Here is a 24,202-nt window from a genome sequence, read left to right on the forward strand (position 1 = left end):
CATGCCACCACACTCAGCTAATTTTTGCATTTTTAGTAGGGATGGGGTTTCACTCTGTAGGCCAGGCTGATCCTGAACTCCTGACCTCGTGATCCACCCGCCTCGGCCTCCCAAAGTGGTGCGATTACAGGCGTGAGCAACCGCGCCCAGCCTGCAGTTTTCAAAATATGCTCACATGAAGATACTACAGCAAGACAGACATCAACATCCCCATGTTACAGATGAGGAAATTGAGGCTTCAGAAAGCAAGTGACTTGCTAAAAATTACGCAGGCACTAAATGACAGAGCCACTAAGTGACAAAATACAGAATTAGAAGGCCTTCAGACTCTATATTCTGGGCAATCTGCCGGCATTTCCTATGGGTCAAACCTTTAGGAGGAGTCCTGAGACCGTGACTGGGCTGTCCCTGCCCCTCTGGAAAAGTTATTAGGCGCATGCCTGAAGCCCCTGGCGTGGGACATGCTATCCGATGAGAGCATTTGCCATCTCTGGGTCTCAGTGGTTCCGAAACCACATAGCTACACATGCACACGGGCACAGGTGAGGTGAAGCAGAGAGAGATCCCACGCTACAGAATCCGGGATCTGTATTTTCTATTTCCCAGTATTTGGATGTAAGAAGCTTAGCATAGGTCTCGGGGCTGGCATTTGGGAAATCCTGGACTAGAAGATAAACTAGAAGGTTTATGTTCTGTAGTTTCATAAATACTATCCGCTTAAGCTTGTCAAAAACACTAATACAGTGTCTGGCACATACTTGACAGTCAACAAAAATTTGCTGAATAATAAATGGCTGAAAAACACGCAATCACCCAGCCCAGCAGAAGCCTTGGTGAACATTGCTTCATCCCTCACCCATTTTACATGTTCGCAGCACTTTGTGGCGTATATATCTCGTTTACACACGTGATCTCGTTCAATCTCTTTAATGAGTTGAATATCACAAACCCCATCTCACAGATGAGAAAACTGAGGCTCCGAGACACTAAAGGACTTCCCCAGGGCTGCCCAGCTGGCCAGTGACGGAGCCCAGCTCACGCCCACGCCTGTCTACCCTGCTCCAGCAGCTCCGCCACTGGTCCGCCCCTGCTTCATATCCTTTCCACCACAAAGCTTGAGAGGAGGAAAAATCCATCCAGAGAGAATGAATCTTCCAGATTGTTGGGAATGTCTCAGATTTGGGAGAGGCGACCTCGGGAGTCTGCCCTGAGACCCCAGGCTCAGGAGAAGTCTTCCCTCGTTTGGTGAAGGGGCTCAGTGCAGACCTCCAGGGTGGGGCGCATCCTGGGAGGCCAGCTGCCCCGTCTGCACTCCCGGAAAGTGCAGTGTGGGAAGGGCGGGAGCTGTGGGAAGGGAGGGGAGCCCTCCTCCCCGCTGTGCCTGGCTCCTTGGGCGTGGCTCTGATGGCTGGAGAGGACATCCCACCTCCCTGGCCCACTGCTAGATGTGTCTCTGTGGTCCTCCGCGGAAGGAAACTCCAGACCTCCGCACTGGGAACCTGGTGTCTGCCTCCCCCTAGTGCCACAGGACGGGATGGTGGCGCCGCAGGCTGCTGTGCAGTGCAACACAGACGGCGGCCACTCAAATTCTCCACTACACAGGTCCTGCCCTTCACCCCAGTCATGTCTCGCAGTGAAGCCGGAGGCTGGGCTCACTCCCTGCCCCAGCCTGTGTCCTTGCCAGCCTCTAAGAACTACTGGAGGGGACCAATGGTGCCCTCCAAAACAGACCTCTGATTCTCAGCTGAGGAGGCTGAATCGCTGCGCAGGGCTCCAGATGCTAGGTCCACCCACGCACCCTCCTGGGTTGCTCTGCTCCTCCCCAGTTCCAGCACAACTAGCAACGCACAACACACACAAACTCACACACATTCACATACACACTCACATACACACACATTCACACTCACATTCACACAATCCACATACATTCACACACATTTACATACACACATTCACACATTCACACATACACACACATCACACACGTTCACATATTCACACACATTCACTCACACATTCACATCCACATTCACTCATTCACACAATACACATTCACATACACGTTCACTCACACACATTCACACACATTCACATACATTCACACATGCAATTGCACACAGTCACACACATTCACACACTCATATACATGTGCACACACTCAGGCACACACAGTCTCATACACTCATCCACACACAATCTCACACACAACACGCACTAACACGCACACACTCACATACATTCATACTTTATATTTCCCAGTATTTGGATGTAAGACGTTTAGCTCACAAACACATTCACACTCACAGAACTCACACTCACACACAATCTCACACACAAGTATACACACACACACACGCAAAGGAGAAACCTATAATCAAGAAACTTTTTTCACAAACTATCCCTGCTTTGGGCCTGGTAGTCATAGACCACCCTCCGCTGACTTTGAAGTGGGGACTCCACGGCTGAACTGGCAGAAGGCCCAGGAGGCGGGGCATCCCTAAGGCTGGGTCAGCCAAGTCTAGGCTGTGGCCCACGTGGTGCCCGGGAGTGCGTGGGGCTGGGGCCCATGGCTGCGCCAGCCTCTCCCCAGACCTGGCCAGTCTGAGGGCGGACTCAGGGGCCTTTGTCCTCCCTGCACAGTTTGTCCTGAGAAGCAAGCATGGGACGGAGCTTCCTTAAACGCGGAAGCATTGAAGGAAGAGGCCGCAGGGCGCAAGAAAAGCCCAGCGTCGCCTTAACACTAAAAAGAGCCTCAGAGGTCATCGACCTCACGCGAAGAACGTCCACAGGGTAGAGATGGCTTCTCTATTTGGGGAAACCGAGTCTCCAGGGGAGCTTGCGCATACTTAGTTCATAATTGGCTAAGCCAGGGCTCAAATCCAGGTCTGCCGATTCCAAAGCCTGTGACCTTAACTGTGAGGCCAAGGAAGAAGGGATCACGCACACCTCTGACCACCCCAGCTGCCTACCCTGACCCCATGACTTCCTTGCTCCTGGGGACATGGAGCAGGGGCAGGGGTGGTCCACCTGGTTGGTAATCAATCACTCATTCATTCCCCTAGTCAACCAGTCATGTGTGCACTCAGTAAACATGTATGGAGGGTGTACTAAGTGCCCAAAGGGGGGTGAGGCACTGGGATCGGTGGGTGAACTTTGATGCAATCCCTCCCTCATGTAGCCTATAAGCAGCTCAGATGTGAAGGCAAGCTCAGAATTCAGGGGATTCAGGGTGCCCTGGCAGGTGCCCAGGGTGCTAGAGAGAGCAGGTCAGGAACACTGTTGGAAGAGCGGAGGCCCAGCCTGGCCCGTCCCCTTCCTGCCCCCTGGGGCAGGTGTCTGCGGCCTCCAGGCTACTCCTGGATGATTTTATTAGCTGTGTTGGGAGCATATGGTCCTCAGACATGAGACCTGAAGTAGTATTTACTGGAGAGCAGAGGACACCGGGTTCCTGTGTGGGCTGGGTTTGGCACGCACTCGGTTACTGATTGATAGGCCATTCAGGAAACAAAGACCACAAGAGAATTCAGCATGCTCCTGGGTCGGGGCCAAGCCAGCCTCATCTCCTTTGCTTTGTCAAGTGTGTCTTTTTGTCTGCCTTCATCACTTGCTGGGCGCCTCTGTGTTCACTGCCAGGAGGAAGCCAAATGTGTAATTGTAGGGGCTGTGGGGGTGTACCCAGCTTTTCTCTAAGAACAGCTATCCAAGGGGCGGGAGGGAGCAAGGGGGTCAGCCACAGCTCTCCCCTTACCCCTTCCCCTGAAAAGTCACAGCTCCTTGATGTGTGAGCTGAAGCTTGGGACTTTTGTCTTGTGTATGTTTTTTCCAAAGCCAAGTCCAGAGACAGAATAGGGCCTTCCCAAGGTCACACAGCAGGCCAAGGGCAGAGCTGGCAGTAAAGCCAATTTTCCACCTTCCACAGTGTGGTCTGCGCCGAGCTGCAGGCAGGGCTTCCGGAGCCACAAATTGCTTCCCCAGCTCAGAACGTTCCCCTCTTCTCCCCTCCCTGCTGCCCTGCTCACCAGGGGGAATTCCTCTCAGTGACACCAAAGAAGCCCTTTGGGGAAGTGACAGCGAGCATTTCTTGAAAAGGGAACCAAGTTTAGACATCTAGAGACAGTAGCAGCTGTCAGGCCTCTGAGCCCAAGCTAAGCCATCATATCCCCTGTGACCTGCACGTACACATCCAGATGGCCGGTTCCTGCCTTAACTGATGACATTCCACCACAAAAGACGTGAAAATGGCCGGTCCTTGCCTTAAGTGATGACATTACCTTGTAGAAGTCCTTTTCCTGGCTTATCCTGGCTCAAAAACACCCCCACTGAGCACCTTTCGACCCCCACTCCTGCCCACCAGAGAACAAACCCCCTTTGACTGTAATTTTCCTTTACCTACCCAAATCCTATAAAATGGCCCCACCCTTATCTCCCTTCACTGACTCTCTTTTCGGACTCAGCCCACCTGCACCCAGGTGAAATAAACAGCCATGTTGCTCACACAAAGCCTGTTTGGTGGTCTTTTCACATGGACGCACATGAAATTTGGTGCCGTGACTCGGATCGGGGGACCTCCCTTGGGAGATCAATCCCCTGTCCTCCTGTTCTTTGCTCCGTGAGAAAGATCCACCTACGACCTCAGATTCCTCAGACCGACCAGCCCAAGAAACATCTCACCAATTTCAAATCCAGTAAGTGGCCTCTTTTTACTCTCTTCTCCAACCTCCCTCACTATCCCTCAACCTCTTTCTCTTTCAATCTTGGTGCCACACTTCAATCTCTCCCTTCTTTTAATTTCAGTTCCTTTCATTTTCTGGTAGAGACAAAGGAGACACGTTTTATCCGCGGACCCAAAACTCCAGCGCCGGTCATGGACTGGGAAGGCAGCCTTCCCTTGGTGTTTCATCATTGCAGGGATGCCTCTCCGATTATTCACCGAGGTTTCAGAGGTGTCAGACCATGCACAGACGCCTGCCTTGGTCCTTCACCCTTAGCAGCAAGTCCCGCTTTTGTGGGGAAGGGGCAAGTATCCCAAACCTTTCTCTCCATGTCTCTACCCCTTCTCCGCCTTTCTGGGGGGCAAGAAACCCCCAACCCCTTCTCCTTCACCCTGAGTGGCAAGTCCCACTTTTCTAGAGGAGGGGCAAGTACCCCAACCTCATTTCTCTGCGCCCCAATCCCTTATTTCCGTGCCCCAACCTCTTATATCTCTGCGCCCCAATCCCTTGTTTCCACACCCCAACCTCTTACCTCTGTGCCCCAATCCCTTATTTCCATACCCCAACCTCTTATCTCTGCACCCCAACCCCTTATATCTGTGCCCCAACCCCTTTCCCGCTTTTCTGGAAGGTAAGAACCCCCGAACCCTCTTCCCTCCATGTCTCTACTGTCTTTTCTCTAGGCTTGCTTCCTTCACTATGGGCAACCTTCAACCCTCCATTCCCCCTTCTTCTCCCTTGGCCTGTGTTCTCAAAAACTTAAAACCTTCAACTCACACCTGACCTAAAACCTAAATGCCTTATTTTCTTCTGCAATGCCGCTTGACCCCAATACAAACTCGATAGTAGTTCCAAAGAGCCAGAAAATGGCACTTTCAATTTTTCCATCCTGCAAGATCTAAATAATTATTGTCGTAAAATGGGCAAACGGTCTGAGGTGCCTGATGTCCAGGCATTCTTTTACACATTGGTCCCTTCCTAGTCTCTGTGCCCAAAGCAACTCGTCCCAAATCCTCCCATCTGACCTCTCCCCTCCTCCCCAGGCTGCTCCTCGCCAGGCCAAGCTAGGTCCCAATTCTTCCTCAGCCTCCGCTCCTCCACCCTATAATCTTTTTATCACCTCCCCTCCTCATACCGGGTCCGGCTTACAGTTTCGTTCCGTGACTAGCCCTCCCCCACCTGCCCAGCAATTTACTCTTAAAAAGGTGGCTGAGCTAAAGGCATAGTCAAGGTTAATGCTCCTTTTTCTTTATCCCAAATCAGATAAAGTTTAGGCTCTTTTTCATCAAATATAAAAATCCAGCCCAGTTCATGGCTCGTTTGGCAGCAACCCTGAGATACTTTACAGCCCTACACCCTAACAGGTCAAAAGGCCGTCTTATTCTCAAAATACATTTTATTACCCAATCTGCTCCCAACATTAAATAAAACTCCAAAAATTAAATTCCGGCCCTCAAACCCCACAACAGGATTTAATTAACCTCACCTTCAAGGTGTACAATAACAGAAAAAAGTTGCAATTCCTTGCTTCCACTGTGAGACAAACCCCAGCCACATCTCCAGCACACAAGAACTTCCAAACGCCTCAACCGCAGCAGCCAGGCGTTCCTCCAGAACCTCCTCCCCCAGGAGCTTGCTACAAGTGCCAGAAATCTGACCACCAGGCCAAGGAATGCCTGCAGCCCAGGATTCCTCCTAAGCCGTGTCCCATCTGTGGGGGACCCCACTGGAAATCGGACTGTTCAACTCACCTGGCAGCCACTCCCAGAGCCCCTGGAACTCTGGCCCAAGGCCCTCTGACTGACTCCTTCTCGGCTTAGCGGCTGAAGACTGACGCTGCCCGATCGCCTCGGAAGCCCCGTAGACCATCACGGACGCCGAGCTTCGGGTAACTCTCACAGTGGAAGGTAAGTCCGTCCCCTTAGTCAATACAGAGGCTACCCACTCCGCATTACCTTCTTTTCAAGGGCCCGTTTCCCTTGCCTCCATAACTGTTGTGGGTAGTGACGGCCAGGCTTCTAAACCCCTGAAAACTCCCCCACTCTGGTGCCAATTTGGACAACATTCTTTTATGCACTCTTTTTTAGTTATCCCCACCTGCCCAGTTCCCTGATTAGGCCGAGATATTTTAACCAAATTATCTGCTTCCCTGACTATTCCTGGACTACAGCTGCATCTCATTGCCACCTTTCTCCCCAACCCAAAGCCTCCTTCGAGTCTTCCTCTCATATCCCCCCAACCTTAACCCACAAGTATGGGACATCTCTACTCCTTCCCTGGCAACCGATCACATGCCCGTTACCATCCCATTAAAGCCTCATCACCCTTACCCCTGCTCAACGCCAATATCCCATCCCACAGCACACTTTAAAAGGATTAAAGCCTGTTATCACTCACCCGCTACAGCATGGGCTTCTAAAACCTGTAACTCTCCTTACAATTCCCCCATTTTACCTGTCCAAAAACCGGACAAGTCTTACAGATTAGTTCAGGATCTGCGCCTTATCAACCAAATTGTTTTGCCTATCCATCCTATGGTGCCCAACCCGTACACTCTTTTGTCCTCAATACCTTCCTCCACAACTCACTATTCCGTTCTCCATCTTAAAGATGCTTTTTTCACTATTCCCCTGCACCCCTCGTCCCAGCCTCTCTTTGCTTTCACTTAGACTGACCCTGACACCCATTAAGCTCAGCAAATTACCTGGGCTGTACTGCAGCTGCAAGGTTTCACAGACAGCTCCCATTACTTCAGTCAAGCCCAAATTTCATCCTCATCTGTTACCTATCTCAGCATAATTCTCATAAAAACACACGTGCTCTCCCTGCTGATCGTGTCCAATTAATCTCCCAAACCTCAATCCCTTACAAAACAACAACTCCTTTCCTTCCTAGGCATGGTTAGTGCAGTCAAAATTCTTACACAAGAAGCCAGGACCGCACCCTGTAGCCTTTTTGTCCAAACAACTTGACCTTACTGTTTTAGCCTAGCCCTCATGTCTGCGTGCAGCAGCTGCCGCTGCTTTAATACTTTTAGAGGCCCTAAAAATCACAAACTATGCTCAACTCACTCTCTACAGCTCTCATAATTTCCAAAATTATTTTCTTACTCATACCTGATGCATATACTTTCTGCTCCCCGGCTCCTTCAGCTGTACTCACTCTTTGTTAAGTCCCACAATTACCATTGTTCCTGCCCCGGACTTCGATCTGGCCTCCCACATTATTCCAGATACCACACCTGACCCCCATGACTGTATCGCTCTGATCCACCTGACGTTCACCCCATTTCCCCACATTTCCTTCTTCCCTGTTTCTCACCCTGATCACACTTAGTTTATTGATGGCAGTTCCACCAGGCCTAATCGCCACACACCAGCAAAGGCAGGCTATGCTATAGTACAAGCCACTAGCCCGCCTCTTAGAACCTCTCATTTCCTTTCCATCGTGGAAATCTATCCTCAAGGAAATAACTTCTCAGTGTTCCATCTGCTATTCTACTGCTCCTCATGGATTATTCAGGCCCCCTCCTTTCCCTACACATCAAGCTCAAGGATTTGCCCCCACCCAGGACTGGCAAATTAGCTTTACTCAACATGCCCCGAGTCAGATAACTAAAATACCTCTTAGTCCAGGTAGACACTTTCACTGGATGGGTACAGGCCTTTCCTACAGGGTCTGAGAAGCCCATCGCAGTCATTTCTTCCCTTCTGTCAGACATAATTCCTCAGTTTAGCCTTCCCACCTCTATACAGTCTGATAACAGACCAGCCTTTATTAGTCAAATCAGCCAAGCATTTTTTCAGGCTCTTAGTATTCAGTGACAGACTAATGGCCTATTAAAAACACACCTCACTAAGCTCAGCCACCAACTTAAAAAGGACTGGACAATACTTTTACCACTTTCGCTTCTCAGAACTCAGGCCTGTCCTCGGAATGCTACAAGATACAGCCCATTTAAGCTCCTGCATAGACACTCCTTTTTATTAGGCCCCAGTCTCATTCCAGACACCAGACCAACTTAGACTGTGCCCCCAAAAACTTGTCATCCCTACTATCTTCTGTCTAGTCATACTCCTATTCACCGTTCTCAACTACTCATACATACCCTGCTCTTGTTTACACTGCCAGTTTACACTGTTTCTCTAAGCCATCACAGCTGATATCTCCTGGTGCCATCCCCAAACTGCCACTCTTAACTCTTGAAGTAAATAAATAATCTTTGCTGGCAAGGCTATGCTGAACCTCCTTAGGCATGCTCTAATTAGATGTCCTAGGTGCTCCCAATTCTTAGTCCTTTAATACCTGTTTTTCTCCTTCTCTTATTCCGTTTAGTTTTTCAATTCATACAAAACTGTATCCAGGCCATCACCAATAATTCTAAATGACAAATGTTTCTTCTAACAACCCCACAATACCACCCCTTACCACGAAATCTTCCTTCAGCTTAATCGCTCCCACTTTAGGTTCCCACGCCGCCCCTAATCCCGCTCGAAGCAACCCTGAGAAACATCGCCCATTATGTCTCCATACCATCCCCCAAAATTTTCGCCGTCCCAACACTCTACCACTCTTTCGTTTTATTTTTCTTATTAATATAAGAAGACAGGAATGTCAGGCCTCTGAGCCCAAGCTAAGCCATCATATCCCCTGTGACCTGCATGTACACATCCAGATGGCCGGTTCCTGCCTTAACTGATGACATTCCACCACAAAAGAAGTGTAAATGGCCGGTCCTTGCCTTAAGTGATGATATTACCTTGTGAAAGTCCTTTTCCTGGCTCATCCTGGCTCAAAAAGCTCCCCCACTGAGCACCTTGCGACGCCCACTCCTGCCCGCCAGAGAACAAACCCCCTTTGACTGTAATTTTCCTTTACCTACCCAAATCCTATAAAACGGCCCCACCCTTATCTCCCTTTGCTGACTCTCTTTTCGGACTCAGCCCGCCTGCACCCAGGTGATTAAAAGCTTTATTGCTCACACAAAGCCTGTTTGGTGGTCTCTTTACATGGACGCGCGTGAAAACAGCCGCGGTGACTGGCGGCCTCCTGGGGCTGAGGAACTTCGGGGTGTCACTCAGGGTGACAGCAGGTAGCCCAGCAAGCCCATAGGAGCAGGACAGGCCAGGCTGGGCCTCCACTGTTCCAGGAGTGTTCCTGACCTGGTCTCACCTGCACCCTGTGAAGGGAAGCTCAGAAATCAGGGAGACTCAGGGTCCCCTGGCAGGTGCTTTGCCCTGGTCTCCCGCCCTGCCAGGGGACCCTGAATCTCCCTAAATTCTGAGCTTCCCTTCACATCTGAGGCCCCACTGCCTACAAACTGAAAATGAAATCTGCCAAAACAGGGCTTGGGGAGCCGCCACTCCTGGACATAGCTGGTCCCAGTCCCTTCTAGGCATGAGGTCCCTCCACACCTGGGGGAGACCCCCCCCGATCTCCCAATGCCACCTTCTTTGCCCCTCCAGTGTCAGGTTGAAGCTCTGGGAATGAACGTTCGAAGTTCTAAACAGGATTTCTTCCCAAGTCCTCAGTCACTCAACGGCAAACTATGAAGTGTCCCCAGCCTATGAGGCTCCTGCAGCCAGAGCTGGGAGGAGGCACTGAGTCTGAGCCCCGGCTTTCTTCCAAGGCTAGGACACTCGGGCCCCTCCGTGGCTCCTCTCCCAGTGCAGCCCTGGGCTCGGCACTGCCCTCCCAATGTCCGGGAAGGAGGCCGCTGTGGCCCTGGCTTCGAGGCCCAGGCCCAATCCATCTTCCCAGCCAGTGACTAGCTCTGACAACAGGGCCGAGCTGCTATGGCATTTGCCTCTGATCTCCGCTGGCCAGGCATTTGTCAGGCAGCCTGCGAGGAATGAAGAATGGGCGCTTGGTGAGGCACAGATTACCCGCCCCAGAGGTCCCCGCTGAATTGCAGTTCAGAGCTCAGCTGCCTGGGGCCATGGATCAACAGGGAGGCGACTAATCTCCTCCGAAGCAGCCCTGTCGAGCAGAGCCGAGGGAGGGTTGAAGCCTGGAGAGTCTGGGAGGAGACTCTACACCACCCCCTGCCCTGGGCCTTTCTTCAGCACAACACCCCTCACTCCCTCCACTCCCACCCCTGTCTGTCCAGGGGGCCCACTTCCTTCACTAGAGGCAGTGCCAGTGGAGACGCTCAGTTCTTTGGGGCACCCCTTCCTTGCTCCTGTACAACAGAGAGTTCAGAATTGCTGGTGCGGGGTGGAGATTTCTCCTGATGTCCCAAAGCATTTAGAAAAACGAGGCCCATGCCAGGGGCACCCTCACCCTGGACAGGAGATCGGCCTGTTTGAGGCTCTTCTTCCGCTGATGGGGAAGTCCAGGCCACCCAGCCAGGGAGTGCCTGCCAGAACCCAGCAGAAGCCCTCCTGCCTCCATGCCCACATGGCTCTTTCTCTGGAGCTGTGCAGAGGCTGGATGGGTTTGGATGGTGGACACTTTAGCAAGGGATAGGGGTGGGACTAGCTGCTGGCTCACAGGCTAATTCTCCTGGCCCTCCCTGGGCTTCCTACCCAGCTCTTCCTGTTCATGGGTGCTGTGAGGAAGGCCAGGACTCAGCGGATTTAGCAGAGACCCTGCAACCCCATTGCCCAAGGCCAGCACCTCTGGGCCTGGGGGCTCTGGAAGTGCTCTCCCAGGGCTGGCAGGGCAGAGCTACCTGCCCTCTCCCCAGACGGTGAAACAAGTCCAGTTTCCCTTGGGCCCTCACCTGCTCCGCTTGCGTTCCCCTCATCCTCACCTGGCCACGCCCACCTACTAAGCCGTGACTGTCACCTTTTGCTCCACTTCGAGTTCACCTGGGGAGGCTGAACAACCACCGATGCCCCATCAGTTGAATCAGACTCACTGCAGCTGGGGTTGAGAAGAGCTACTCAGGCAAAGCCTCTTTCCCCTCCCACCCCACAAACGTCCCTGCTTGACTTCTCTGTCCCTCCCCATGTCCTACTGTCGTTGATTTGCTCAGACTACAGGGTTAGAGACGTCGCCGTTCCCCACGCGTTGGGGAAGATATGTAGATCACGTGGGGTCTCTGCCTCTGGGAAGGAATGAGCACTTAAGTAAGACCCCACAGCCAAGAATTACCCCAGAGTGGGGCAAGTGCTGTACCTGGGGGGTGAACAAGGGGAATGAGAAGAGCTGAGGGCTTTCCTAGGAAATCAGGGCACCGGGCGGACCATTCAGGAGCCAGGAGCCCCTCCTCCCGGCAAAGGCCCTTGGAAAGACTGAGTTGAAAACACGCATTTGGAGGGGATTCGGCGCAAGCCACATGCTCCCTCTGGTGGTCAGAAAGGGAATTGCGCCCTCAGACGGAGGCTGTCGTGGTCGGAGTTGTGTGATTAAGAGTAATTCACCCAATCATTTCCCAGGCTTGGTAGATCTTTGTGACTCAATGCAGGTCTGAATTGTGGAAAATCCCAAAGTGAAGTGAAAGTTCAGTAACTGCCAGCCCATGTGACCTTTCTGGAGAGAGAAGGGAAATGTTCACAAGAGTCCTGGCTAGGAAGAAGGTCCCAGGCCTCTGAATGCCACCTGGGGCCATGGGGCTCCTTAAGCCTCTGCCTGCAGAGGCCACCCCCCAAACCTCATATTCAACCGGGCTAGGGGAATCTGGGTACGTGGTGGTTTGAAAAGCCCCTCAGGTTCAGACCTGATAAAGCCTTACATTTCACAAGGAGGGAGGGCTTGAGGCAGGGTCAGCGAAGGGAAGTGACTCATCCAGAGCAGGTGGAATTTCCCTCTGAGGGTGGCAGGCTGGATTGTCCTCTGTATGGAACATTCTAGAACATTCTAGAAACGTGATTCTTCTCCAGTACTCTTCTCCTGGGGTGGGCCACAGGTCTGAATACCCCCTCTTCCTGTTTGCCTTGCTGCTGCGTCCAAGAGGTTTTAGAAGCCTCCCTCCTCCTGAAAACCCCCCTGGCTGGACCTGCTCCATTCGTGTTCATTTCTCCCACCCTCGAGGGAGAGCTCAAGTGTGTGCTCTATCTCCTGCAAAGAAAAACTGAATTCCGTTTAAGGGTTTGGCCTACACCAATGAGTCCTCCTTTGGAGTGGGGTGTCACAAGGACTTGGTGCCGAGTTGTAAGTCACCTGGCCTTCCCCTGCCTGGCTCCTGGTCTCCTCTGGAGTTTCTCCCCCCAACCCCAGCCTTCTCTGTTTCCCCTTCACTCTCCAAACCCACAGGCAGTCAGTGGGGAGTCCACCTCCCTGCCCCACCAACCGCTTCCCGTCCTTTGGATGTTCGTGTGGTGGGAAGAGCTCTGGAAGGGGAGCCAGAGACCTAATTTTACCTCTGGCTCTGACTCAGGCTGGCCATGTCACTCTGGACAAGCCACGGCCTCTCTTAGAGCCTCATTTTCCCCTTCTGTAAATTGAAGATGGTCTGTTTTGCTCTCTAAGGACCCTTCCCTGCTCAAGCCTTCTGTGTTTCTAGGAGAGTTGGTGGTTATCAGGGACTGGGGGCAGTGGATTAAGACAAAGAGCTTAATTCCCAAGTGGAGCGGGGTCCATCCTGCCTCTGGCCCTCAAACACCCCCTGTTCATTTCCTGCTCCTGTAGCTTGGTTCCCCTGCCAGTTCTCCCCTCCCCTCTCTCAAAAGCTTGCAGGCCCAGATGAGGAAGCCAGACGCTAGGTGGTGCCAGAATCCCACAATCCCTCCAGGCTTAGAGGCCTCTGAGTGAAGGGAGGGAGAGGAAAGGTGGGCTCCTTCCTGAGTGCAGAAGCTCCCAGAGGCCTCCCTGCATGGCCATGGCCTTGGACTCACAGAAAGGGGACATGGGCATTAGGAGTCGGGCACATTAGGAGTCTGCACTGGGTGGAGCGACTGGCAGCATCTCAGGCTGAGGCTGCCCTGGGTGGGTCCCGGCCTGCATGGACAGGGGCTGGAGCAAGTGTGACAGTGGTCTCACTCTCACCATCTGTTCCCTGGCCCCAGGCCCTGGAATTAGCCAAGCCTCCAAATAGGTGGCCCCAAGAGTGGAAAGAGGTGGCCCGAGCTTAGTACCAGGAGGGGGCTGGGAAGAGGGCTGGCTCCTTCAGGACACGTGCAGAGGCCCAGCACCAGGCCCCCCAGACCCACCCACCCTGGCCCAGGGGTATATATGTGGAAAATGGCAGAGCACAGGAATGTGACCACACACAGGCCCATCTTGGTAGCCTGGGGCCTCTCCGCAGCAACTCCTAGGCAGGGTCGCTTCCAGGAACCCAACAGTGGCGCCTGGGGCAGAGGCCTCATGGGTATCCAATGGGCTGTGGTTTTGACCCCCTGGGCCTTTCAGACTTCCCGGGTGTATAAAAGCCAGGCTGAGGCCTCTGTCCCCAGGGCTCCTGCCAGTTCAGGGGGTGCGAGGAGTGGCCTACAGATGACAACACTGAACTTCTTGCTTTTACAGGCAGACAGGTGCCTGAGCAATTAATTGAAAAAACAAATGAGACCTGGCTGTATTTGTACTTGAACTTGGAGAGGCTGGTGGTGACAGAGGAGGGAGACAGGCAGGCAGGCGAGGGAAGCAGAGACGCCGGCTTTATTATAAGCATGAGGTGGCATGGGGCAGGAGGTGGCGATGCCACCTGGGGGTCACATTGAGTCTGGAGCTTCCTTCAGCCCAAGTGCTGGCAGTGACGGGACAAAGGTCTACAGCCCAGGGAAGAAGGGGAGGCGCCAGAGGCAGGGCCATGCTTGGCTTCCCAGCTGGCCGCAGTGCAGTGGGTGGCACCGCCGAGGCTGAGAAGACAAAGGCAGGATGGGGTTGGGCAGGAGGCAGCAGAGGTTGGGGTTTTATTTCCCCCTTGTCCATCTCACTTTTCTCCAGGGCTCCTCTGCGATCTCCTGCGGCCCACACTCCACGCCAGGCCCTTGGCAATCATTTTAAACACACGATGGGTGACAGACCACCTGGCTGATGTGTGCACGACCCTAAAATTCTTCTTTACCCAGTCCAGGAGCCAGAATTCTTCCCTGTTGCTCCCAAGCCTGCTCTGCCCTCCCACCACCTTCCCCGGGCCCTCCTAGCATACCTGCTGTTACAGCTCATCTTCAGTGATTTGCCTGGTGGGGGAAGGAAAAGCAATAGGTGAGAGGGCAGGGGGAGGGGTAGGTCTAGGGATCCCTGAGGCTGGGGATCCTCCACTGTGTCAGAGACAAAATCCTCAGCCCGCCCCTCCTTCTCCAGCCCCGACCCCCTCATCGGTCACCCCAGGCAGCGCTCACCTGCGCTTCTTATTGCCCCCACAGCGGAATCTTCTGCCTTGAAAAGAGAAAAGTAGATTTGTTTCCATGGACTAATTTTCCAAGGAGACCCTGGAAGACTCAAAATTCTTCCAGTCTCTCCTACCTCCCTCCTGCCAGTACCACTGCAGGGTCAGGCTTGGAGGCCACGTTTGACTCTTTCATTTTATTTTATTTTATTTTATTTTATTTTATTTTATTTTATTTTATTTTATTTTTTGAGATGGGGTCTTACTCTGTCACCCAGGCTGGAGTGCAGTGGTGGGATCGTAGCTCACTGCAGCCTCAAACTCCTGGGCTCAAGTAATCCTCCTGCCTCAGCCTCCCAAGTAGCTGGGACTATAGGCACATGCCACCATGCCCAGCTGATTAAAAATTTTTTTTTTTTTTTATAGATCGGGTCTCACTGTATTGACCAGGCTGGTCTTAAACTCCTGGTCTCAAGAGATCCTCCTGCCTTGGCCTCCTAATATGCCGGCATTACAGGCATGAGCCACCACACCCAGCCTTCTCTCTCTTTATATAAAGCTGGACCATAGGCATTCAAGAGCCTAAGTCAGTCAGTCAGCAAATATTTACTGGAGCAGATCCACGGTGGGCTGTTGGCATATCGAGAGCAGCAGCAGAGACTAGGCCATCATGGTGCCCCCAGCACAGCTGCCTGATGAACACCTGGAGAAGGATGGCAGCAAGTCCAAAGTGGAGCCCCTTGCTTAGGCCACCTGCCTCCTGTGCCTATGTGCTCAGCCCTCACCCGGCACTACCCTCCAGGAGCTGCCATGGGCAACACGGGAAAATGGAGAGACCCGCAGGACTGTGGCCTGAGCCTTGGGGTGGGGTGGCAGTGGCACACATGCATTAGAATTCCAGAGCCCACAGGTGTGCTTGCTGTATCTTCTTTCCATGGGTTGTGTTTTCTGTGTATTTTTCTTTGGGTTGCACAAAACAAGTCAATGTGCAGTTATTAAGCTCCTGCTGTGTGCCCCTTGGGGCTTGAGGATACATAAGTCTCTTTGTCTCCCCTAGAACACTCCGAGTCTGCACTGGACCATTCTTAGAGCGCTGTCCTGACTGCCGTGTCTTTGGATGCTAGCCCTAATCTTGTGAGGCAGGCGGGATCATCCCTATTTAACAGATGAGTTTGGGACCATGGTTAGCAGTGGGGGGCCTAGTCCCCCTGCCTGGCCCTCCGGTTACCCAGTTACCCCGTGGGTTCGCTCTCACCTCTGCGGCTCCTCCCGGGCCCACTGGAGGGTGCACTTGAGCAAGCAGGAATCTCACACTGTGCTCCCAGAGCCTGGCACCCCACGGGGCACCCATTCCCACATCCTGCAGTGGGGGGCGTAGTGGGGAGGCTCACCCCTCCCTTGGCAAGTCCCAAAAGCCAGCCTGCTCAGCGATCTTGAGAAGAGATATGCCCTGGCCAGCAGCCCTTCCCTGGAGGCCACCCCACTTACTGAGGAGGATGAGGAGTCCCACGATGAAGGCCAGTCCAGCGAAGATCAGGCCCCCATTGCGGACAGTCTCATAGTCTCCGGAAAGAGAGGGCAAAAGGAGCGGGATGGGTGGTCCCTCCCAGTGGCTGTCTCTCCCCGCAGCCCGCCCACAGCAGCCCGCGGTAACCAGGGGAGATAAGGGGCACAGAGCATGGACCCAGGGCTGGGCGAGGCAGCTGCTTGGTGGAAGGGGTCCTGAGGGCTCAGGAAGGCTGCACAGGGGCCCAGGCTTACCATAGTAGAATGGGTCCACGTCCCCCTTGGGGCTGCCGCCTAGGAGAGAGCCAGAGGTGGGATGAGAGGAGTCACCGATGGTGAGCTAGTCACAGGAACAGCTGGAATTCCCTGTCCTTCCCTTCCCAGAGGACCCTCGAGGGTCCAAGCAGGCGAGGGGAGGCTGGGAGCGAGGGTGTTGCTAAAACCATTGCCAGAAGGCTTCTGCTCTAGGCAGCTTCAGACACAGTCAACTGAGGACAAAATATCGGGTGTCCGAGGGGGATGGATCCGTGCTGTCTGGGGGACCTCTGACCACTCCAGAAGGGTGGCTCTCTCCTGCTCCTTGATTCTTACCATGGTAGAAAAGGCCAGGAGAGGCCTCTCCCATTAGACTCCCAGCAGCCTCTCTCCACAGGACCATTTGGCTGTCAGGTGCTTAGCAGGTATTTGGGAAATGCGTGAATAAATAAAACAGAAACTTAAAGTTTATCAGACAGAAGGAGGAAGCCGAGCCCAGTGTGTAGACTTGTTCAAAGTCCTAATGAAAGCTGAGACAGACCTCCTGTCCTACGTTACCATCCTCAGGGGAAGCAGATCTAGTTAAGAAACAATATATAGTGCTGGTCAGGCACCCGGCAAAAACTAACAAAACCCTAACTCATCTAACCATTATGGCAACCTTATGAGGCGTCAATGTCATTCTGGTGTAATCCACGAGAGGGTGGAAGTACAGAGAAGTAATTCCCCCACAGTTATACAGCAAGTCAGGGGTAGAGCTGGGGTTTGAACCCAGGCAGCAGGGGGCTGAGAATGGAGGTGCATAAGCCCTTTGATCTGCCACCTCTCAATGGCAGGAGGGAAGGAGCCCGTTAGAGGCAAGGTCCTGCCCCTGCCTCCGGTGGCCTCCCCTGGATTTGGAGCTGCTCAGCAGGCAGGTCCCACAGTGGTGTCCTGCAACTGAGTACACTTGCCCCGGACAGCCAGACGGTGGCCTGGCCAGGATGTGCCACAGCTGAGGGCCACTACTCTTTCCTGCCCTGCTGGAGCCCCTTCTTGCACCAGAGAAGTAGAGCTCCAGGAGGAAGGAATGCTCAAGTCAGCACCTTCCGGGCTGTGCCAAACTGTGACCCTGGGCAGTGGTGAGACTCAGGGTCTGGCAAGCCCAGCTGTCCCGAGTGGCCAGTCCTTGGGCCAGGAAAGGACAGGCCAGGAAGAGTCAGTGCCCATCCTGACAGGCCTGAGGTGCTGGGTGCTCAGGGAGGCCATGAAGGACCCAGGTCCCACACAGAAGGCCGCCAGGGCTGTCTTCCCAGATTTGGTTCAGGCCTTGTTCAAGGTCATATGGGGATTTAAGTGTCAGAGCAACAGCTAGACCCCAGCCAAGGCTTCCCCACACACCCCAGGAAACCTCCTCCTCCGTGGCCACCTGGCCTGAGCTGCTTGCTGAGACCCTCCCTGCCCAGCACCCTCCCCTTTCTGCATCTGGCTCAAAACCCACCTCTGTCAGCAAGTGCCCCTCTTGGTTTCCAGGCCTGAGTCAGTTCCTGTGACAGGAAGCCTTTGGGGAGTGTGACTTGAACTTGGGGGGCTCTCACCCCAAATCCAGTCTAGGAAGGCTGACCAGAGGGGCCTGCTCCTTCCCCAGCCAGATGGACCCCATCTGTCTCCTGCCCAAGTTCAGATGGTCTAGCAAGATGCATTGAACTCAGGGCGGGTGTGTACCAGGAGGCCGAGGAGGGACGCTCAGCCCTCCAGCTTCTATCTGCTGCCTTTCTGCCACTCAAGCTATCTTTCTTTGGGGTTAAAGCAGGATCCTCCTTTAAGTTGCAAATTTTCTTAGAGAGGAGGCCGACAGGAAGAGGGGCTGGGTACTCTGGAAGGCTGAGGTGGCAGGAGAGGGAAGAGTAGGGTCCAGCTGACCCCACAAAGGCAGGCCAATCAGAGCCACCCAGCATCGCACATGCCCGGGCACACACACCGGCACACTCACCACCGTCCATCGACAACCCAGTCATTTCCCCAGCCGAATGGGCTGCCTCCACTCCCCTCTTCCTGCTGTCTCTGCTTTTTGGAGAGTGTCTGGCTGCCTCCACGGGGTGGCCAGGGATGAGGTGCGGGCATTAAACATTAACAGTGCCAGGTAATATTTACCCTGGTCACAAGAAAAGCTGCAGTGTGGATGGAGGGGCTCCTGCTGCAGGGTGAGGACATGCATGGGGAGGCAGGGGCAGGGAGGAGCTGGCTGAGTTTCCAAACCCTCCCAAAGGAAATTTCCAAAGAGAAGGGCTGGGATGGGTCAGCAGTCGTGCTGTTCTGCCAGCTGGGGAAGCTACAGCTGGGGCGATGGGAACAGGAAAGTGGAAGTTGCACAATCTGTTCAGCGTACACTGTACTTGGGAGCTTCTGGGGGCAGTGTCCCACGGCAGCCCCCAGCCCAGGCAGGGCCCACCGCACCAGCCACCACGGATGCCACCGCTGCAGCTGGTGCTCCTTATGTGGTACTGGAGGCTTTCCTGCAGTGGTCCCTAGGAGCCTGGCCCACTGCCCCCCCCACCACATCCCTGGAGAACCGCTGAAGCTGACCAGCAGTAGATCCTCCAGAAGGGCACTTCATCTCTCATCCTATTCACCCATCAACATGCACCCTGCAGGTTACACCTCAGTCGGAAGGGCTTCAGTCATCCCCAACTAATTTATCCTTCCCTGCCGCCCCGGCACTTCCTCCTACCACCATGTGGCCTGGCTCTCGGATTGTTTCCTGGCCAGTTTACCATGGAGCATGCAGGATCCTTAAGGACGGAGCAAGACTTTCATCGCGGGGCAAACCCCCTGCGTTTATGGTTTACCAAGCACTTTCCTCATTGTTTTCTCCTCAAGCTTTATCTTTCCCATGTTACTGATGAGGCAGGTGTCTAAGGCACAGAGAGGTAGGGGCCTTGCCCAGGGTCACACAGCCAGTGTGGGGGAAGTGGAGACTGACAATCAGGCCTCCTGCTGCAGGAGGCAGTGCTTTCCACACCTTGCAGGCAGCCTCCCCACTCCGCTGTGACCTCCTTCACCCCAGGACTCCTGTGCCGAGTAGCCACAGGTACTGTAGAATCCTCGTTGAGTCCTAGTCCATTGAATTGGCCTCCAGAAAAAGCTGAAGCCCAGTGGCCACCAAACAGCCAAGGTCAGTGGCCAGCGGCCACCAGGGGAGCTTGAGCCCTTCTGAAGGGAGCCACTGTATCCATGAATCCTCCCCACGCAGGGGCAGGGCTTGGCACTTGAGTTCACACCCTGGACCTCTCACTTGCTAATCGTATGGTCTCAGTTAATTACTTCACCCCTCTGTGCCTCAGTCTCCTCATCTGTAAAATGGGCGCAGTACCCAGCTCCTAGGGTGGTTGTGAGGGGAAGTGAGATATTGCATGCAAAGAGCGTATCCCGGTGCCTGGCGCACAGTGAGTGGCATCATTGTTACTGTTATATGTGTGTTGATTGAAGAAATAACAAGCATTAGCCTTTGGCAAATGTTTGCTGTTGGACACGGAAAAGCCAGCCACCCTCCAATGAAAATGGGCACGAATGAGTGAGATGGAGAGAATGTCATGGCCCTGCAGACCAGGCGCTGCAATACCCATTCAGCTCCCTTCTGCTTCCAGAGCCAAGAAATATATATTCATGCAAACATCACAGCAGAGCCAGCGTTTGGTGAAGATGGACCACGTGCCGGGCTCTTGGCATGCACTGCAGCACTTAATTCCTGCTAACGGCGTTTCACAGATAAAGAAACTTGAGGCTGCTCATTTGCTTTCCACAATAGCCCCCGGAGGTGGCCAGGGCGTGTCATGATCCCCACTGGGTACAACAGAAAAACCGAGGGCAGGAAGGTGAAGGAACTTGCCTGAAACACACAGTTAATGGCAAACTGGACGTAGAAAGCCCAGATCCTCCAATATGTGCTACCAAAGCTACTGCCATCTCCACACAAGACAAGGGTGCTCCCTTTATTATACAGGATTATGTTATCTTATTGCATTTTGTCTATATTTGTAAGCATGGATTCTTTCGGGAATAATAAGAGATGTAAAAATAAGTGGGAAGTTAAATGAATTCATCTGTCTATCAATCTATCTATCTATCTATCTATCTATCTATCTATCTATCTATCCATCTATCTATCTATCCTTGGTGGGATGGCTGGGGATGAGGTGGGAGCATTAAACATTAACAGTGCCAGGTAATATTTACCCTGGTTGCAAGCAAAGCTGCAGTGTGGATGGAAGGGCTCCCACTGCGGGGGGAGGAGGTGCATAGGGAGGCACCTACAGATGGATGGATGGATAGATAGATAGATAGATAGATAGATAGATAGATAGATAGATGGATATGGATGATAGATCGATCAATAGATAGATGAATAGGAAGCAATAGGGAAAGCTAGTTGATGGCTGCATTTTTAAACTCTGTGTGCAAGGCACCATTTCAAGCACTTTACAGAAATTAATTTTTTTTTTGAGACGGAGTTTCGCTCTTGTCACCCAGGCTGGAGTGCAATGGTGTGATCTCGACTCACTGCAACCTCCACCTCCCAGGTTCAAGTGACTCTTCTGCCTCGGCCTCCTGAGTAGCTGGGATTAAAGGCATGCACCACCAAGCCCGGCTAATTTTGTATTTTTAGTAGAGACGGGGTTTCACTATGTTGGTCAGGCTGGCCTCAAACTCCTGACCTCAGATGATCCGCCCGCCTTGGCCTCCCAAAGTGCTGGGATTACAGGCGTGAGCCACAGCGCCCGGCCAGAAATTAATTCTTTAGTCATCACAATGACTCTTATAAGGTAAGGAAGGCATTATTATCACCCTATTTCATAGAGGAAGAAACTGAGGCCCAGATAAGTTAAATAACTTGCCAGAGGTCAGATGGCCAGAGAGTAGGGCAACCAAGATTTGAAGCCAGCAGTCTGGCTTCTGAGTTCCTGCATCTCTAATGGACGGATGGACAGACAAGCAAATGAGGCGGTTGAACAAGCTGCCTTCCCAGCCCTCGCAGCTCAGATATGCTCTGCACACGTCACAGCAGGCCGGTGACTCCATATGGAGATGCTCTATTTTGGAAATTCTGCCTCTCTTCCTTTCTGCTTTTCCTGCATTCTGGGGAGCTTGTGGGTGCACTTGAAAGCGACGGGGCTGGCAGCTGTGTTAGAGCCTGAGCAGGGAGGAGGAATGGGGCTCAGAGGACTCACCCAGGTACCTGTCCATGGCAGGAGCTGCTGGTTGTGTCCAGGAGTGCAGGAGAGCAGGGAGGTGCTGCTTGCCTGGGGCCTGGATGGAGAGTGGCACTCCCCCTCTTCACACTTCAGGTGAGCCCACAAACAGGAAGAGACACAGGCAGGGAGGAGGGGCTGGCAAAGGAGCCCTTACCTCGTGCCCACTTGCTCGGGCGGGTCGGGGCAAGGGATCCACGTGAAAGCCAGGGGAGATTCTCTGACCTCCACCTGGCACCTGAGGATGGGGAAGCTGTCAGATGCAGCAGAGCCAACCACAGCCCCCACCCTGGCCCTCTCCCTCGAGGGGCTCCATACTGCAGCCAGCCCAGGGTGCCCAAAAAGGGTATAGGAGCCAGGAGGAATCGAGGAGCCCACTCTTCCCCAGGACCCTGGGCTGGTGGCGGCTGAGGGAGACTTTCAGGGGCATGTGTGGGTCCTCTGAGCTTTACTCTGCTGCACCTCCATCCTCCAGTCCAGCTGGGCCGTTGCCCAGAGGTATCCTTCCCAAGACCCCAGTCTGTAGCTAGGCATCCCCTGAGACTGGGAGGCACAGCTGCAGCCTCTCAGAGGGGTGGGAATGGTTTTCAGGACCCTGTCCTGGGACCTGAGGCACCGGCCCTAGCTTCCTGTGTCATTCTGGTAGTTGGCAGAGAGATGGGGAGCAGCTGCGGGGCTGGGAGCCGGAGCTGTGATGGGGGCCGCTCCTGTGGCCTGCCCTTTCCTCAGCTGGGACCCCCTCACTCAGCCCGCAGTGGCTCACCCAGGCTGTGATGTCAGGCCTGCCTGCCACACCTCAGAGGGCTCAGCTGGAGACACCAGCAGCCTAATGAGGCCTCTGGGGACTGCTGGTTGGTATCCGAGGGGAATGGCCAGAAGACAGCACTGCTAGGTCCAGGGCAGGGTCAGAGCCAGAAGCCAGCAGGGAGCCGCAGGGAGCCCCACCAGGCAGGGCAGCCCACTAGGCAGGGTGTCCTACCACACAGGGCAGCCCACTACACTGCCCAGGCAGTCTCTGTTCCTCAGCCACCAAGGCCTTGCCCACAGCAAAGCCACAGTGAGCAGTCTCTGTGTGGCTGACTTGGGACCACAGGGTCTCCCTCAGGTTCCTGTAGCCGCCCTGGCATGGCCACCCCAACGCGGACACTGAGAAGCAGAGTTGGGAGGGACTGGCTCTGGCCCCAGCCTTTGACCCAGGCTCTGGTCACTCTGACTCCCGCCTCTCTGTCCCTCCTTTGCAACACTCCCTGTCCTGAGGGGAGGACTCATGACGTCCCAGGGAGCCCTCTCAGGGCTGAAATGGAGACCAGGAGGTCTAAGAGGTGCTATTTGTTATCAGGATGGGCTGAGATCGGCGCTGGGGCCCCTGAGCACATCCCTGACTCCAGGCTGTCTGCACCTTTCCCTCCAGACCACCCTGGAGGCAGGGCCAGACCTGCCCTGGGGTGGGTAACAGCTCGGCTGGCGGGCGGGCCTGTCCCATGCTCCCAAGTGGAAACCTGCCCACTCAGCCCAGAGCGGCTGAGTGGAAATTCCCCAAGCTGGGATTAGAGAAGTTGACAAACCTCGGGGCTGGGTGAGGCTTAGAGGTACCTGGTCCAAACATATTCTAAGTGGTCCAGAAAAGTGGAGCTCTCAGCCAAATCCCCCCCACCCACCCTGCCAGTATACACACTCTGTTCCCTGCCTGCCCCCAGTGTTGTGAAGGAAGACATCTCTATCTCAGAGCCCTGTGTGATTGATGGCCCGACCAGAAAGGACACCAAAGCCATCCCATCCAAACCCCTCCCTTTAAAAGTGGCTCCCTCTCCTGCTCAAAATCCTCAGAGAGGGCTCGGATGATACATAAAATCTTTGTGTGTCCCAAAAAGAAGCCCTTTTTTTTTTTTTTTTTTTTTTGAGATGGAGTTTTGCTCTTGTTGCCCAGGCTAGAGTGCAATGGCGCGATCTCAGTTCACTGCAGCCCCTGCCTCCTGGGTTCAAGCGATTATTCTGCCTCAGCCTCCCAAGTAGCTGGGATTACAGGAGCCACCACCACACCCAGTAATTTTTGCATTTTTGTATTTTTAGTAGAGACTGGGTTTCGCCATGTTGGCCGGTCTCGAACTCCTGACCTGAGGTGATCTGCCTGCCTTGGCCTCCCAAAGTGCTGGGATTACAGGCGCGAGCCACCGCATCTAGCCAAGAAGCCCTTCTTATTCTGGCTCTAGGTCCCTCACCTCCCCGCCCTGCTTTCTGCTCCAGCCATGCTGGCCTTCTTGATGCCCCTCACCCTCCAGGACCTC

The 24,202-nt window shown here is 53.8% G+C and overlaps 1 protein-coding gene across 3 annotated transcripts; it reads right to left on the reverse strand.

Annotated features, from left to right (window-relative positions):
• Positions 1-14,147: 14,147 nt before the first annotated feature.
• On the reverse strand, positions 14,148-21,988 carry FXYD2 (FXYD domain containing ion transport regulator 2). Of its 3 annotated transcripts, none has more exons than XM_032167542.2 (6): positions 21,897-21,988; positions 16,690-16,728; positions 16,417-16,491; positions 14,942-14,978; positions 14,749-14,779; positions 14,148-14,455 (listed from the first exon to the last, which is right to left on the reverse strand). In XM_032167542.2, exons 1-5 carry the CDS (start codon positions 21,910-21,912, stop codon positions 14,755-14,757), a joined length of 192 nt encoding a protein of 63 aa, XP_032023433.1. In that variant the 5' UTR covers positions 21,913-21,988; the 3' UTR covers positions 14,148-14,455; positions 14,749-14,754. The 3 variants fall into 3 exon arrangements, with proteins under 3 accessions (XP_032023433.1, XP_032023432.1, XP_032023431.1); XM_032167541.2 differs by lacking the exon at positions 21,897-21,988 and adding an exon at positions 18,662-18,752; XM_032167540.1 differs by lacking the exons at positions 14,148-14,455; positions 14,749-14,779; positions 14,942-14,978; positions 21,897-21,988 and adding an exon at positions 18,662-18,686 and having other exon boundaries at positions 16,316-16,728.
• Between the last annotated feature and the right edge of the window lie 2,214 nt (positions 21,989-24,202).

This window comes from Hylobates moloch, unplaced genomic scaffold (genome assembly GCF_009828535.3).
Source record: "Hylobates moloch isolate HMO894 unplaced genomic scaffold, HMol_V3 SCAFFOLD_11, whole genome shotgun sequence".
NCBI classification, from domain to species: domain Eukaryota; kingdom Metazoa; phylum Chordata; class Mammalia; order Primates; family Hylobatidae; genus Hylobates; species Hylobates moloch.

Excerpts from the sequence above, each read along its gene's own strand:
- FXYD2 (XM_032167540.1), bottom strand. The coding sequence starts at position 18,686 with ATGACTGGGTTGTCGATGGACGGTG. Across the intron at positions 16,729-18,661 it reads TGGGTTGTCGATGGACGGTG|GCGGCAGCCCCAAGGGGGAC; the intron begins GTGAGTGTGCCG and ends GCTCTCTCCTAG.